Raw genomic sequence first — 17,858 nt, forward strand, 5'->3', positions numbered from 1 at the left:
GTGTTCATGTCATAACGTCTCACAGTGACACCCAGGTAAGAGGATTTCTTAAAAAGAAATAAACTTTGGGAGAATTCCTTTTTTTAGGTCTGCATCAGGTACTAAACTGGTTGTTTTGTTTCAACTCTCAACAGGCTAATAGGAATATGTGTTTTAATTTAGTACAACTTCAGCATCAGCTCAGCCGGATGATAATGTTGAAGGATTTTAAAGATTTTAAGTGAAATGAACCAAAAGAAGAAATTATTTAACTGTCAGTGTTGGTCAGTGCTGAGAGCTGTCATTTTGTTAAAAAGTCAAGGGACACTACTACTAAGCAGTAATGTTGTGTTGCTTTGACACTGAGCACCATCCAGTAATCCTTGCGGTATATGTTCTGTATAAAAGGAATATCGTTCCTGGTAAGGTTTAGGCATGTGTCAAAAGGTTTTGGCTCTGATTACATGATAAATTTGTTAGATGGGAGATAGTATTAGTGTCATGGAGGAGCGGTTGTGTTATTCAGTAATAGGTATACAGAACAGTAGTTTTGGAACTCAATTCAATATTGAATAATATTATACTACATTAGGATCAATACTAGGATGAAGTATTTGTTCTTGGTTTGGGTGTAGATTGGTTGATCATTTTGCAATTGGTTCAAAACTGGGCTGCCTGTAGTTTGATGGTGGAGTACAGTTTTGTACTTTGCAATTGGATTGTTGTTGTGCAATACAAGTGTGGCGTTGCAATACCCCGTGTATGCTTTCTGTGTTGTTTTTTGGCATTGCCTCGGTATTAGTACCACGGTGCTCTCCTCCTCCTCTCTGTTGCTGGAGGCCGCGGCTCTGAACCCTGTGTTTCTCTGCAGTCGGGCGGCTCGGACCAGGAGCGAACCAAGAAGAAGAGGCGGGGGGATCGCTACTCAGTGCAGACCTCTCTGATTGTGGCCGCGTTAAAGAAGATGCTACCCATTGGGCTCAACATGTGCTCCCCTGCCGACCAGGAGCTTATCAACGTGGCCAAGACCCGTTACGCCCTGGTGAGGGGCGCCCCCTGTCTGCTGGAGGATTTACACCCACACACCACATACTGAAGCTGTGCCACTGACTGTCTGTGTTACTGTGTCACTTTTCTCAGTGCTGAGTCTTTTTGCACCATACTGTTTATTTGTGTGTGTGTGTGTTTATCAGCTTGTCATCACTGTTTCAGTGAGTCAGCAGTATCTCTACCTGTCTGTCTGTGGATTTATTTGTGTAAATCTCGCCCTCTGTGTCTCTGACAGAAAGATACTGATGAGGAGGTGAGAGAGTTCCTGCAAAACAACCTGCATCTTCAGGGCAAGGTGAGTGTGTCTGTCAGCCTGCCAAGTTAACACACAGTGTGCATTTAGTTGCCAGTTTAGGTTTTCCTAGTATTGGTAATCTATCAGTATGTGTGTCTGTTTTCTGTCTGTGTCTGCCTCACTGCCCTGTGTGTGTATTTATGTCTGTCTCTATCTTTGTACTGATGTCTGTGTCTTTATGCGTCTGTTTTTCGTACGTGTCTGTGCCTTTGTCTGTGTTAATGTTTTTCTGTGTCTCTGTGTCTCTGGGTGTCTTGGTGTGTGAGGTGCTGGCTGTGATGGCCCTGGGACACTGTGCCTTACCCCTCTCCCCCCACCAGGTGGATAACCCCTCCATGCGCTGGCAGATGGCTCTGTACAAGGAGATGTCAGGGAAGGCAGAGGACGCTGAGGACCCAGAAAAGGTGGTAAAGAGGGTGCAGGAGGTGGCAGCTGTGCTATATCATATTGAGGTGGTGAGTGACACAGCACTGATACACTCTGACACACTGAAAGCACTCAGACACTGACACAGCACTGAGATGCTCTCCATTTCCTTTCTCCCTCGGTCTCTGTCTCCCTTTCGGCCAGATGGAACACCCCTTCAAGTCAAAGAAGGCAGTGTGGCACAAACTGCTGTCGAAACAGCGTCGGCGAGCAGTGGTTGCATGTTTCAGGATGACACCTCTCTATAACCTACCCAGGTAACTACAGTACTGCTGTATGTGTGCTAATCTGAGTGGGTAACTATACACTCACATACCCTGTTAACTGTACACTTACCTGCTCAGGTAGATATACTGTATGCCCACCTGTCCAGAAAAATATACTCATACCTGTCCAGGTAGAGTAAATCTTAAATCACTCATATTTAGATCACTGTACATTAACTGATCAGGACTCTGTACTGCCCCACCTGTCCTGGTAACTAACGTTAACCTACACAAATACTGTAACTACAGTACATTCAAACCTGCTCAGATAACTACTGTATATATTCATCTGCTCATCTGCCAAGGCCACTGCACACTCCTCTGCCTGCAGGGTAACTATAAACCACCCATTGCAAAACCCTCATGTTACAATCTTTTTCTGTCCCTCAGGCACAGAGCATCCAACATGTTCCTGGAGGGGTTTAAGCGCACGTGGATTGAGACAGAGGGATACTCCTTCGAGGACAGAATGATCGATGATTTGTCTGTAAGTACCTTGCTGTAATGAGCTGTGCTGTACTGTGACAATATTGCATAGCTAGATTTCAGTACAACTACTGAATAGTACTGTTATGCACTTCAGCGCACTAAACTGCAGTATAAATACACAGTTTGCTCTGTACCATATTGTGCTGTGTTCTTTACTGCACTGCTATGAGAAGTTTGTCAGCAAGGTGTAAATCTCTCTCTCTGGGGAAGAAATCCATGGAGCAGGAGGAGGAAGAGGAGGAGGAGACGGAGACAAAGCCGGACCCCCTTCACCAGCTTATCCTGCATTTCAGCCGCACCGCACTCACCGAAAAGAGGTGAGACGACCTCTCCCTCCCAGAGGGGAGCTGCTCTTCCGCTTACAAGAAGAGCTCTGTGTCCACGGACATCTGGACGTCATAAGTGATACCTGCGGACGTGATCGTTGAAATATTGCCTATAATTTTCAACCTCCTCTTTTCGAACCTGTGAGAGACGGGAGGGCGCAGTGTCAGGCATAGAATGCAAACTTCACTTTTCAGTTACGTTGTTCTATAGTACACAGTTATGCAAGATGAGTGTCTTGTCATCTCTCTGTCTCTGTCTCCCTGTCATCCGTCTTGGAATTCACAGACCTTGCGCTGGAGCCTGCTGGAGTGACTGGGCAAGGCTTTTTCCTGCTTCTGCTGCTGGTCATATACTGTTGACATGAAGTTCGTTTCAGCTGTGCTTAACTAGCTCTACAAAGTTAAACCAGGATTGCCAAAGCATTTCTGAATGCTGTATATACAACATATAGATCTCCATAGTGGTAGATGTTTCGGCAGTCTCAGCAGGACATTATTTGGAACAAGGTGGGGACTATTTTGCAGCCAGAGTCCTCTCAATGGAACGGTAAAGAAACCGGTGATTTCTAATGAGCTGAAGTCATAAAGGCAGGAACTGGAAGAGAGACTTTTGATGCTGTGATCAGACATCCTTCGGACAGATCTGAACTGCACTGACAAGGAATCGATCAATCTCTCTCCCAGACACACTCTGTCCTTCTCACACCATCTCACACTCCCTAACCTTTACCCGTTTCTCTCTCTCTGCTTCTCTCCACAGTAAACTGGATGTGGATTACCTGTACATGTCCTATGCCGATATAATGGCAAAGGTGAGTCCTTCTTTCTGGTAGCAGGCGATCCAGTGAGTTAGAGACGCGTTGAGGGAGGGAATTAGTTGATATCACTGTTTGTAGGTGCTCCTATTTGTCTTTGCACTAACTGTGCATGATTAGCCTTGTGAGTCCACCTGAGGTTGATTTTTATGGTTGATTAGTAATTTTGAGGTCAGAGTTGCCTCTGTCTTGCAGTGACAAAGTGGGCCTAATGGTGTTCTCTCTTTTTTCCCTGTCTGTGTGCATCTGCTCATGTGCTTGTGTACGTGAACTGTGAATTTCTCTTTCTGTCTTTCTTTCTCCCGTCCCTGTCTCTTTGACTCTGTATGGCTGACCCTCGCGCTCTGTCTGCCCGTGCGCCAATCACTCTGTGATTTTCAGAGCTGCCACCTCGGTGAGGAAGGCGAAGAGGGGGAGGAGGAGAAGGGGGGCGAGGAGCTGTCCTTTGAGGTGCGACAGGCAGATATGGTATGGGGGAGCCAGGGGCCGGGGGAGGGGAGACACGCGCCACGACGCACCTTGTGACCAGAGCCTGCAGCCAGCACCGCCCGTCTGCACCTTGCACGCCCTCAGTCGTTCTTTCATTTTTCTCTATCTTTGCATTTGTTTTGTGGTTTGATCAGATTATTCTTACTATTCGTAGGAGTATTAGTGCTACAGAGCCCTGCCATATTAAAACAAGCACCCATCATACAAAGAAGGTGTCTGAGACACAGCACTGCAGTGTGGAATCAGGGCCTATGGCTTGTAAGAGCTTATAAGAAGGATGTCAGTCCCTTGAGCTCTCTCGACAGCAGAGCAGGTATTTTCTCTGTCTGGGATGTGTGTCTTGAGCATTCAGAGTTGCAGGAGCCTGGAATAAGTTGATCAGAACTGCAGTCCCTCTCCTTATCTTCACCACTCAAGGTCTAACTCAGATGCTAATTGCATTTATACAGTATAGTGCTTTTCATCCCGAGTAGTCCCAGAGCATTTTACATACAGGATGGGACTCACTTCATCCACTATTGAAGGGTAGCTCCACCTGGGTGATGCAGGAAGGCATCTTTGCCTACACCCCCCTACGCTGTGGATTATTGCAGAAGTGTGTAATTGCTACACCAGTGAAGCGGGAGACTCTGGGAGCCCAGGGTGTTTAGTGAAGACACCAGGGTTAACACCTCGACTCTTCAGAACAGTACTGTGGCCTTTACTGGACATACAGTCAGAACATCCATTTAGTGTCTCATCCTGGACATGGCACCTCCTGCATAACAGTGTCCCCGGTCTCCATACTGACTGCTCCAAAGGGAAGATTCTGCTCCAGATGGAAAAGCACCATCTACTGGTTTAACCACTGCAATTACTGTTGCAATCTGGTTTTCCTTTAGAGGCCTACAATCCCAGCCTGACCAGACCTAGCCTTGCTTACCTTTTGAGACCTGACGGATCAGGTCAAGATATGGCCCCATTATTACTACAGGCATAGAAGTGTTGAATGAAGACTGACCAGTCCCACAAAGTGCTTGTTTTAATACGGGAGGGTTCTTGACTAAGAAAGTGTTAGTCACTTCTCTAAAGTTTTAAGCAGTAGATTGAATTTTTTTAAGTGTGTCTGCACTCACATATACATGGATCACTCACTGATTGAGTGGTGAGTTTGTTTTTATTCATTGAGTTTTCTTTGAGTAGTTTGAGTGTCCTTGCTCACCCTCTTTGATGTTTAATTAATTTGCGAGATGATTGATTAACCCCCCCCCCCAGTACTCACCCAGTATAATGACCAAGGACTACAGTAAAACATTGCGCCTCTCGTCCCACATACCGATATCTCTGCACATCATCGACACACAGTCCAAATACAGTACCTGTGATGTTCTCCCAAAACCAGGCCTTTCCAGATTATTGCTCAAGGTTAAGTTTTTCATTGTACCAGATTTCATCATGCTCGTACCCTGGCTTCATAAGGGCCCTGTCAGCATCCACTGGCCAAAATATTAGGAAGTCCCCCCATCCATATGAATGGACACAGTGGCAGACACCGTGTTAATGGCTTGAGGAGCAGGAAACAAGAGGGCATCACCCTCCCTGACCAGGACATTCCCAGACCTTAATCCTGTTGGAAATCAGTCAGATGGTGAAAAGTTCACCTCACTCCCAAGCACAGTTACACACCCTCCTTACAGCCTCAGCTGAAGGCCACCCTGTCTGAGGGCACCTCTCAACCTCGTCTGGTTCAGGCTCTGCCTGCCTGATGTGAGGGCTGCTCACATGTTGGCTGGGGGTATACAGTACATGTGCTGAAATAATAAAGGGTCATGCTGGCCGTGGCTCCTGTGAAGCCGTCTGTGAGCGAATGGCCGACAGAGAAGTAACCTGGATGGGCCTGGTCTGGGGAGAGGAGATCACACAGCCTGTCTTTCTGATTGTCCTGTGAGCACTGAAGCGAAGGAAATCAGAAAGGAGACCTCCCACACAGGCAGGCTGAGATGGGATTTAGGTGGGTGTTGAGGTGCTTGCGGCTCAGGTTTGGGTGCTCTGTGGTAAGGTGTTTAGGCAGGGTTATCTGGGGGGTGTGTGTTTCGTGTAAGGTGTTTGGGCAGGGTTATCGGGGGTGTGAGTCTGGGGGGTGTGTTTGGGGTAAGGTGTTTTGCAGGGTTATCGGGGGTGTGTGCCTGGGGTGTGTGTTTGGGGTAAGGTGTTTGGGTAGGGTTATCTGTGGTGTGTGTTTGGAAGGTGTGTATGGCATGGGTTATTTGGTCTGGGGTGTCTGTTTATTCGTCCTGTGTCTGTAATGTCCTCTAGTTCTTCAGGGTAACAGGACAGCAGAGGAGTGTTTGTGAGGGAGACACAGATGCTGTTTAAATATGTACAGTATAACACAGTGAAACCAAGATCTTCTCAAGACAGAGTAACACGACTCAGTGTGGCCAGTGAGCCAGCTGACAGCTGACAGTTTGATCTGACTTAATCAGATCAATTATATTTCAATAACTTTAAAAGCCAACTCGCTTTTTTTGGTCGTTTTTTAATCTCAATTCCAGTGGGAGCTATGGGGCACAACATGTCTCCATCTTCCTCTTAGAGTTGAGCTCTGCATCCATTGACTTGTAAATGTTGAGAGCTCAAAAGACAGAACATAAGTAATGATCCAGAGGGTGCCTGTAAGTTAGCTGGCCTGTTCAGACAACTGTATGGTGAAGATCATTGACCTTGAAGCAGTGGAAGAAGGGAGAAGGGGAACACAATCACACAATTCCCTAGGTGCCGGGGACAATATGTGAGCTCAGTGGGACCTACATTTGTGTCCCTGCTGGTTTGTAAGGAGCACAACTGCGGGAAGGGCCCACTTGTGCTGTCTGTGAATGTGTTCCCTGTGGTGCCATCTGTACGTGACTGAGATTTCACTGTTCCATGGTCTCATGATCTGACCAGCTCCTCCAGGCGCCCCCTGGGTTCTTCACTCAGACAGGCACTCTTGTCAGTATCTTCCATCACAGTGCAGACTGCACAGGGACCACAGGCCTGTTTTCTGTAGTCTAACGTTTGCTGCTCTTGGCAAACGTGGAGAAGAAAGTGACGACTCCTAGACTAATATACCTGTGAGAGAGAAGGCAGTGAAGGAAGAGTAGGAGAGGGTTACTGGGGGACAGTAATGGACAGGCAGACACGGAGATGGTGTAGGTCAGGTGACAACAGGGAGGAAGAGATAAAAGAGGGGCTTCAGAGAAGTATAGAGCTCTAGCTTTAGCTCAGCTAAAGACAGGACACAGTCTCCTGAGATGAGAGAGAGGGGACAATGGAGAGGACCAAAAGATCAACATAAGAAAGGCTAGAAACAGGAAATGACCATTTGGTTCATCTAGCTCACATGATAGCCGGTAGCTGATTTTTGTGAGAATCTCATCCAGCCATTTCTTGGAAGAAAAGGTCGATTATGGCTGTGTAGCTTGTTCCATACCCCCATAGCTCTTTGTGGTTAGTGACAGAGCACAGAGTATGGAGACAGAGGGAAGGGTAGTGTTCAGGAATAACAGGAAGAGGGACTGTTCTGAGATAAGAGACAGAGGAGAAGAGTGTTGAGGAGAGAGGAGGGAAGAGGAGGACTGAGATGGCAGAGGAGGGTAGGAGAGGGTGTTGATGGAGACAGAGGAGAGAAAGTCTTCAGGAGAGACAGGGAAAAGGGTAGAAGACAGCTTTAAGATAAGAGAAAGGAGCGGGGTGCAGAGAGGCAGGGAGAGTGAGGCTGTGTGGACAGTTGGACAGCTTCACAACATAGTCTCTACCTTCAGGAAAAGGAAATGGAGAAGCAGAGGCTCCTGTATCAACAAGCCAGACTGCACAACCGTGGAGCATCAGAGATGGTACTGCAGATGATCAGCGCCTGTAAAGGTACTTCAGCCGCTGTTCTGACTGTATTGTGTTAACTACTGACAACATGGTTCTTAATACAGGGTGTTAACTACAGACAGCACTGTTCTAACTGCACTGTTAACTACAGACAGTACTGTTCTAAATACACTGTTAACTACAGACAGTACTGTTCTAAATACAATGTTAACTACAGACAGCACTGTTCTAACTGCACTGTTAACTACAGACAACACTGTTCTAACTGCAATGTTAACTACAGACAGCACTGTTCTAACTGCACTGTTAACTACAGACAGTACTGTTCTAAATACAATGTTAACTACAGACAGCACTGTTCTAAATACACTGTTAACTACAGACAGCACTGTTCTAAGTACACTGTTAACTACAGACAGCACTGTTCTAACTGCACTGTTAACTACAGACAGCACTGTTCTAAATACAATGTTAACTACAGACAGCACTGTTCTAACTGCACTGTTAACTACAGACAGCACTGTTCTAGCTGCACTGTTAACTACAGACAGTACTGTTCTAACTGCACTGTTAACTACAGACAGTACTGTTCTAACTGCACTGTTAACTACAGACAGCACTGTTCTAAATACACTTAACTACAGACAGTACTGTTCTAACTGCACTGTTAACTACAGACAGTACTGTTCTAAATACAATGTTAACTACAGACAGCACTGTTCTAAATACACTGTTAACTACAGACAGCACTGTTCTAACTGCACTGTTAACTACAGACAGCACTGTTCTAGCTGCACTGTTAACTACAGACAGTACTGTTCTAACTGCACTGTTAACTACAGACAGTACTGTTCTAACTGCACTGTTAACTACAGACAGCACTGTTCTAAATACACTTAACTACAGACAGTACTGTTCTAACTGCACTGTTAACTACAGACAGTACTGTTCTAAATACAATGTTAACTACAGACAGCACTGTTCTAAATACACTGTTAACTACAGACAGCACTGTTCTAAGTACACTGTTAACTACAGACAGCACTGTTCTAACTGCACTGTTAACTACAGACAGCACTGTTCTAGCTGCACTGTTAACTACAGACAGTACTGTTCTAACTGCAATGTTAACTACAGACAGTACTGTTCTAAATACAATGTTAACTACAGACAGCACTGTTCTAAATACACTGTTAACTACAGACAGCACTGTTCTAAGTACACTGTTAACTACAGACAGTACTGTTCTAACTGCACTGTTAACTACTGTATAGACAGCGCTGTTCTAACTGCACTGTTAACTACAGACAGCACTGTTCTAACTGCACTGCATTTACAACAACACACTACACTGTGTGACACACATACTGTATGCTCACCACACTACCTTTCTTCCTGCCCCAGGTGAAACTGGGGTGATGGTGTCCTCCACTCTCAAGCTGGGTATCTCCATTCTCAATGGGGGGAACAATGAGGTGCAGCAGGTGAATGAGTCTTCTCTTTTCCCTCTCTCAGCCAACTACTTTGTTATTTCTGAATTATCCTTCAACCCAGTGATCTGTGTCAAACACAGGGAAATGTGAGCAATCTTGATACTTCCGTCCCTTCAAAGCAAAGCTCTTCTTTTAACTGGTTTTCATTATTGACAGGAAGAAACAAGGGAAAGTTCACTATAATTCCACCACAATAAATTATGGAATAGATTCTGGTAGCATATCATTATGAATTTCTTCAGGAAAAGCTGTACAGTAGGGCTAGGTGTGTCGTAGGAATTTAATTTCTGGCTAATGTGTCTGTATGACCCCTTTGTAGAAAATGCTGGACTACCTGAAGGAGAAAAAGGAAGTTGGCTTTTTCCAGAGTGTCCAGGCACTCATGCAGACCTGCAGGTAAGTGTACTCATGGGACTATAAGGTTACAAATTGTCACAGACTTGTCCAGTGATCTCTGGACTGTAGGGTTACAATATGACACAGACTGGACCAGTGATCTCTGGACTGTAGGGTTACAATATGACGCAGACTGGACCAGTGATCTCTGGACTGTAGGGTTACACTATGACACAGACTTGACCAGTGATCACTGGACTATAGGGTTACAATATGACACAGACTGGACCAGTGATCTCTGGACTATAGGGTTACAATATGACACAGACTGGACCAGTGATCTCTGGACTGTAGGGTTACAATATGACACAGACTGGACCAGTGATCTCTGGACTATAGGGTTACAATATGACACAGACTGGACCAGTGATCTCTGGACTGTAGGGTTACAATATGACACAGACTGGACCAGTGATCTCTGGACTGTAGGGTTACAATATGACACAGACTGGACCAGTGATCTCTGGACTGTAGGGTTACAATATGACACAGACTGGACCAGTGATCTCTGGACTGTAGGGTTACACTATGACACAGACTGGACCAGTGATCACTAGACTATAGGGTTACAATATGACACAGACTGGACCAGTGATCTCTGGGTTATAGGGTTACAGTATGACACAGACTGGACCAGTGATCACTGGAATATAGGGTTACAATATGACACAGACTGGACCAGTGATCTCTGGACTGTGTCATATTGTAAACCTACTGTATAGTACAGAGATCAGCAGTTCAGTCTGTGACATGTTGTAACCCTATAATCCAGAGATCACTGGTGACAAAGCTGGTGGACTGTAGGGCTACAATATGATGCAGACTGGAGTAGTGATTTCTGCACTATAAGGTTAAAATGTGACTATAAGGTTAAAATCAGTTCAAACGAGATTAATCAGTGACTCATTAAATCTGACTTGGCATGATCTACAGTGCTCATTTTATCTGTATGTATAATGGCTGTCTATGAATGTACTGTATGAAACTGCCTGTGCTGTACTATTCTGTAGTGTGCAGCGCAGTACCTGACAGTGTTCTGTGTGTCATCCTGTTGGCAGTGTCCTGGACCTGAATGCTTTCGAGAGGCAGAACAAGGCAGAGGGGCTGGGCATGGTTTCAGAGGAAGGCACGAGTGAGTCTGGGCCACACACACTGGGGAGATGCAGGTTTGGGGTGGGTGAAAGGAGACACTGACTCTTCCCGCACTTGTAGCAACACCAGATCTCACTGAAGCTGAGGGCATTTTGTTACTGTGCCATTTTGTCCATGATGTGCATAGCACCACAGCCGCTTCAGTTCCTGTGGGATCCTGTTCGCTGGGAATGAGCTACATGCTACATGCTGTTTCCTCATTTATCTGAGACTCTTTTGGGAGCTTAGTGACTCGCTTATTAAGATAGAGAGTTCATTCTTTGCTCTTCTCAATGTGGAATCTCATGAATTTCATCATCTCAGCTCACTGCCACAAACCACGCTCTGTGCCAATGTGGAAGAGAAGAAAACGACATTGCCTTCTCAATAACATGTGCCTTGACCACCTGGAATACTACAGTTACAGGAAGGCACTGTCATGTGATAAGCTGAGGACACCTTGACCAGGTCTAACACTCCAAGCTTGAGAAGTTCTCAACTAATAGCAGGCCACCACTTTGGGAATCCCAGATACAGCTGGCTTAAGATATGGACTAGACCAGTGATCTCTTGACTAAAGGATTACAATATGACACTGCCCAGACTGGACCAGTGATCTCTGGACTGTAGGGTTACAATATTACACAGAGTGGGCCAGTGATCTCTGGACTGTAGGGTTACAATATGACACAGACTGGACCAGAGATCTCTGGACTGTAGGGTTACAATATGACACAGACTGGACCAGTGATCTCTGGACTGTAGGGCTACAATATGACACAGACTGGACCAGTGATCTCTGGACTATAGGGCTACAATATGACACAGACTGGACCAGTGATCTCTGGACTATAGGGCTACAATATGACACAGACTGGACCAGTGATCTCTGGACTGTAGGGTTACAATATGACACAGACTGGACCAGTGATCTCTGGACTGTAGGGTTACAATATGACACAGACTGGACCAGTGATCTCTGGACTGTAGGGTTACAATATGACACAGACTGGACCAGTGATCTCTGGACTATAGGGTTACAGTATGACACAGACTGGACCAGTGATCTATGGACTACAGGATTACAGTATGAACCAACCCAGAACAGAAATGTGATTTTACAAAGATCATCACCCAATTTTGTCAACTCTGCTGAAAAACCACATCTGGAAGAGAGCTGGAAGAGATGTTCCTTCATTCACTCTGTAGGAAACCAGAGCTTTTTACAGCGAAGAAGACAACAGAAAACATGTCTGAGGCTTTTTCATTGTCATCGTCAGCGGTCCTGTGAGCGGTCGCTACAGCCTGACATATGTCAAATGCAGAACAAGAACAAAAGTAACAATTTTAGTTTTGTGCTCTTTCTGTGCAATTGAATTTTCTATGTTTTCCAACATTTCTTTCTTTCCAGTAACAGTAACCAACATGTTATAAAAAGGTCTCCTATTATTCTGCTTAATAGTGAATGCAAATATATTTCAGCATACAGTATGTCTGAATGTGTCTGAAAAGTAATCTTCATCCAGCTCTTAATGTAGATAGTCTTCAATGCTGTAGTGTATTAGCAAGAATACTCTTCAGCAGTATTCTGCTCTGAGAGTCTAGCTCTGAACTAGCCACAGTATATTCTCTATCTAGTTCTCTCTATGAAACTCTGGGGTTTTATTCAGCCAGGAGCTGTGAAACATCTGCAGAAGAAGTTCAATCACAATTAATGTCTGCCTCTGCAAGGGTGGCACTATGGCTCCATTGCTCCTGAAAGTTTGAGACAGGAGTTTACATTTGCCCTTGAACTGAAAGCAAAACACTTTGTTAAAGTATTACATTATTAAAGTAGTACATTGTTCCATAATCTTGAGCAGACTCTCACCAGTGCAGGGCAGGCTGTCAGTGCCTGAGACACACCATGGCAAGCACAGGCTGCTGCTGCACGCTTATTTTTAGGACACCGGTTAGAGGTAGAGTCATCTTGGGGTGCTTAGAGTAGGGGCAGAGGCAGAGTATGTTAGGGTTCGGGGTTAGGGTAGGTGCTGAGATACTTTAGGGTTCAGGGTTAGGGTAGGGGTTGAGATACTATTAGGTTCGGGGTTAGGGTAGGGGATAAGATACGTTACGTTTCAGGATGAGGGTAGGGGCTGAGATACCTTAGGGTTCGGGAATAGGGCAGGGGTTGAAATACTTAATGGGTTTTGGTTAGGATTAGGTACAGAAATACTTTAGGGCTCTGGGTTAGGGTAGGGGTTGAGATACTTAAGGGATTTTGGTTAGGATTAGGTACAGAAATACTTTAGGGCTCTGGGTTAGGGTAGGGGTTGAGATACTTTAGGGTTCGAGGTTAGGGTAGGGGATAAAATACATTCGATTTTAGGATGAGGGTTAGGGGATGAGATACTTAAGGGTTCGGGGCTAAAGTGGTGACAGAGGTCAAGGTCAGATGTTTGGTGAAGGTTTGTGTTGGTATTAGGAAAAGTGCTAGCCTGAAAAGTTGGGTTTAGGAGTGGATTGGAGGTCAGGATGAGGTTTAGGGTTTGAGTGTGGGAAGATTTACTGTGTGGTTCTAAGGCTGTGACTGGAGCTCGGCACTGGAAACTACCTGTAGGGCTGGGCTGTGGTGGGCCAGTGAGGCAACAGGGACAGAGCCACACTCATCTTTAATAACCATTAATCACACTCAACACTAGCTAGATGGGTGATTGATTTAGTTATTTAATTGATTAATTACGGACTGCTTTTGTGTTTATATATATATTTTTAAATTTTCTCTCACCTCTTTTAATTATGTTTCAGTAATTTAAATTTCACTAATTTGTAAAGCTTTCTCTCCTTTCTTCTGTCAATATTCTTTTTCAGGCTCCTTTATTAATTTGTTGGGTGGTTGATTTATTTTCTTATGATCTCAGTAGCAGTAATCTCCCATGCCTCGCCTGGATTGCTGCTGTTTTTTACTCACGATCCCTCTCTCTCTCTCCCCCTCCTCCATTGCTCCATCCCTCCTTCCCTCTCCCTCCTCCTCCTATCCCGGTGCTCAGTCATCCAGCGTGAACGTGGTAAATAATCTTTCTCTCCCTTTCACTCTTCCTCTTCTCCCTCCCTCTCCCCCTCAGTCTGCCACTCTCCCTCTGTCCTTCCTCTCTGTCTCCTAATCTCCCCCACTCACTCTCTTTCCTCTCCCTCACTCACCCTGTCCTTCCTCTCCCTCACTCACCCTGTGCTTCCTCTTCCTCACTCACCCTGTCCTTCCTCTCCCTCACTCACTCTGTGCTTCCTCTCCCTCACTCACCCTGTCCTTCCTCTTCCTCACTCACCTTGTCCTTCCTCTCCCTCACTCACTCTGTGCTTCCTCTCCCTCACTCACTCTCCTTCCTCTCCCTCACTCACTCTCCTTCCTCTTCCTCACTAACCCTGTCCTCCCCCTTTCTGCTCTCTCTCCATCTTTTCACTCTAAGGTTTCTTTCGTACTGTATATGCCCTTTTGTTCGCTGTGTCATGGCACAGAGATCATCTGCATTTCACTGTGCACTCAAAGGAAGGAGAAAAAACTGGCTTTGATATTGCTGTTCAATGAAATGGTGTTTTTTAATACCTTTAACTTTTGATTCAACTAAGAATGATCAAAATGACTAATCAATCCCAACTAGACAAAAAACAAATGCTTAACCATTTTAATTAATTTACCTTTTTGGGTTTGATTAATTGCGTGCTTCTAAAAATGACCTCTCTAATTTTGAGCATTGCTCTGATGGCAATTAAGTAACATGATTTAGATAACGCAGCTCCTGCAGGGAGAATGAATGAATTGATTTTAATAGATTAATTCATTATGTATCTTAACTATCTCAGTTAATGGACAGTAATTTGAAAGTTGTTTTTTTCTGGTTTGAGTGCAACATCACAGACCTACTGTAACTCCAAACAAAACATCATAGGCTGGCCAACTTAAAAAAAAGTGAGCAAAAGAAACAAATCAACTGTGTTTTTGTCTGATCGCTTCTCTTGAGTCACACCACAGGCGAGTCCTTGTGCCCAGACTGGCAGAGCCAACAGAGAGGAGGGTCTCTCAGCAGGGCCAGGGTGCTATTTCCACAGCGCCCCTCACACACTTTATTTGTGTCCCCTGCAAATAATCGAGATCAGATCACAGCCATACTGTGTGTGATTCACTGTCAGCATCCTGCAGTGATCACAAGACAGCACTAACACTGATTATACCACTGGTGTTATTACAGTAGTTATGATGTTAATACTGTAGACAGTGATCACAAGACAGCACTAACGCTGATTATACCAGTGGTGTTATTACAGTAGTTATGATGTTAATACTGTAGACAGTGATCACAAGACAGCACTAACGCTGATTATACCACTGGTGTTATTACAGTAGTTATGATGTTAATACTGTTGACAGTGATCACAAGACAGCACTAACACTGATTATACCACTGTTGTTATTACAGCAGTTATGATGTTAATACTGTAGACAGTGATCACAAGACAGCACTAACGCTGATTATACCACTGGTGTTATTACAGTAGTTATGATGTTAATACTGTAGACAGTGATCACAAGACAGCACTAACGCTGATTATACCACTGGTGTTATTACAGTAGTTATGATGTTAATACTGTATACAGTGATCACAGGACAGCACTAACACTGATTATACCACTGGTGTTATTACAGTAGTTATGATGTTAATACTGTAGACAATGATCACAAGACTGCACTAACACTGATTATACCAGTGGTGTTATTACAGTAGTTATGATGTCAGTACTGTAGACAGTGATCACAAGACAGCACTAACACTGATTATACCACTGGTGTTATTACAGTAGTTACAGTATGATGTTAGTACTGTAGACAGTGATCACAAGACAGCACTAACACTGATTATACCACTGGTGTTATTACAGCAGTTATGATGTTAATACTGTATACAGTGATCACAGGACAGCACTAACACTGATTATGCCAGTGGTGTTATTACAGTAGTTATGATGTTAATACTGCAGACAGTGATCACAAGACAGCACTAACACTGATTATGCCAGTGGTGTTATTACAGTAGTTGTGATGTCAGTACTGTAGACAGTGATCACAAGACAGCACTAACACTGATTATACCACTGGTGTTATTACAGTAGTTATGATGTTAATACTGTAGACAATGATCACAAGACTGCACTAACACTGATTATACCACTGGTGTTATTACAGTAGTTATGATGTTAATATTACAGACAGTGATCACATGACAGCACTAACACTGATTATGCCAGTGGTGTTATTACAGTAGTTATGATGTTAATACTGCAGACAGTGATCACAAGACAGCACTAACACTGACTATACCACTAGTGTTACTACAGTAGTTCTGTTGTTAATGCTACAGACAGTGATCACAAGACAGCACTAACACTGTGTGTCACTGGCACTGATTATACCAGGGGTGTTACTAGTTCTGATGTTAATACTACTTAAGTGCAGTTAGTGGAGTGCAGTAGGTCTGTCCTGCATGAGCGTGTATCTGCAGTGTAAGGACCAGCAGGCCCAGTGTCCATCTGTCTGTACATACTGTACAGTATGTATCTGTGTCTCTCTCTCAGTGTGCATGTCTATGTGTCTGTCCAAGCAGGTCTGAGAGTTTGTGTCTCTCTGCCAGCATGTTTCATCTCTGTATCGTTGTGTATGTCCATCTGGAAGCACATCTTTGCCTGTGTCACTGTGTGTCTTCATGCCTGCCTTCCTGTCTTTCGGTCAGCGTGTATCAGTGTGTGCTCATGTACGGTATTGCCACCTCTCCAGCTCAGCCATGCTATTGTCTATACGATTTTTTTTATTATTAACCACACTTCTCTCTCTCTCCTTGCTGTTGGCTCCAGGCTGCAGGAGCGTCTGTCTGTGATTGTGTGTATCTACAATAAACTGTTAGGGTGGGACTTAACCCTCACGTCTGGACTTTCTGACTCTCTGCCTCTTTGTGTTACTGGCCCAATATCAACTGTCCTTCACGCACAGCTCTTCACTGCTCCGCTCTCTGTCAAGGGGGATTCTCATGCCAATGGCTGGCAACACATCAGCAATCCGTTTCCCCATCAGTTCCATTGAAATACCTCTGATAACAGCTTTTACCTCCAGCCACTGCTGAGGAACAGGGGAACAATGAACGCTGTGTATGAGACTGTGTGCTGCCTGTGAACAGTTTATCTTGGGCTGGGGTGGTGCTGTCTCTCTGCTCTGAGACCGACGGACAGACAGCACCGTCCTCAGTGCTCACTGAGTATCTTACTAACAGTAACTGACCGCTGGGGACAGGGAAGGAGGGAGTGTGGTTTAGACAAGACCTCTCATGCAGACACACTGACATGCCTGTGCAAATGCTTGGGGTCATGGTGTAGCATACACACACTCCCCCTCTCTCTGTCTGCAAGTCTCCCACTGTCTTTCCTAGTGCATCACTCTGTCCCACTCTCTCTCCAGGTGAGAAGGTGATGGCGGACGACGAGTTCACTTGCGACCTGTTCCGCTTCCTCCAGCTGCTGTGCGAGGGCCACAATAATGGTGCGTGTGTGAGCCCCGTGTTACACCGTGGACATGGGAAAGTGTGTCTTTGCCGCAGTTAAGGGGTTCTGAGTAAAATTCAGACCGCGTTATAGCATAAACTCAATGGGTCATTTGTATGTACTAACGTGTAATAACTTGTATGGTACTGTATGGTACTGTCTCAGGATCATCCTCCGCTGCCTGCTCAATTGCAATGAAAAAAACTGTGGAACAACGCTGGGGACCAGCTGATCCCATACTTAGTATAGTACTACGAATGAAACTGCCGTTCTACCAAGCAGAAACTGAAGGGGTCTT

General features: G+C 44.9%; 1 protein-coding gene across 7 annotated transcripts in view; it reads left to right on the top strand.

The window, feature by feature from the left end:
- The window catches only part of LOC148838646 (ryanodine receptor 1-like), a 115,215-nt gene that overhangs the window by 67,857 nt on the left and 29,500 nt on the right, over positions 1 to 17,858 (top strand). For 4 of the 7 annotated variants that reach the window (XM_088910486.1, XM_088910489.1, XM_088910488.1 and 1 more), the window contains 14 exons: positions 851 to 1,021; positions 1,265 to 1,324; positions 1,645 to 1,779; positions 1,895 to 2,007; positions 2,407 to 2,503; positions 2,716 to 2,822; positions 3,592 to 3,643; positions 4,028 to 4,096; positions 7,918 to 8,017; positions 9,380 to 9,459; positions 9,788 to 9,864; positions 10,923 to 10,996; positions 14,025 to 14,042; positions 17,478 to 17,558. In XM_088910486.1, the coding sequence (XP_088766612.1) occupies positions 851 to 1,021; positions 1,265 to 1,324; positions 1,645 to 1,779; positions 1,895 to 2,007; positions 2,407 to 2,503; positions 2,716 to 2,822; positions 3,592 to 3,643; positions 4,028 to 4,096; positions 7,918 to 8,017; positions 9,380 to 9,459; positions 9,788 to 9,864; positions 10,923 to 10,996; positions 14,025 to 14,042; positions 17,478 to 17,558 (1,234 nt within the window). Of the gene's footprint in view, positions 1 to 850; positions 1,022 to 1,264; positions 1,325 to 1,644; positions 1,780 to 1,894; positions 2,008 to 2,406; positions 2,504 to 2,715; positions 2,823 to 3,591; positions 3,644 to 4,027; positions 4,115 to 7,917; positions 8,018 to 9,379; positions 9,460 to 9,787; positions 9,865 to 10,922; positions 10,997 to 14,024; positions 14,043 to 17,477; positions 17,559 to 17,858 lie in introns of all 7 variants that reach the window. The other 3 variants (XM_088910483.1, XM_088910487.1, XM_088910484.1) reach the window with 1 other exon arrangement.

Source organism: Atractosteus spatula, chromosome 3 (genome assembly GCF_055471065.1).
Source record: "Atractosteus spatula isolate fAtrSpa1 chromosome 3, fAtrSpa1.hap1, whole genome shotgun sequence".
NCBI classification, from domain to species: domain Eukaryota; kingdom Metazoa; phylum Chordata; class Actinopteri; order Semionotiformes; family Lepisosteidae; genus Atractosteus; species Atractosteus spatula.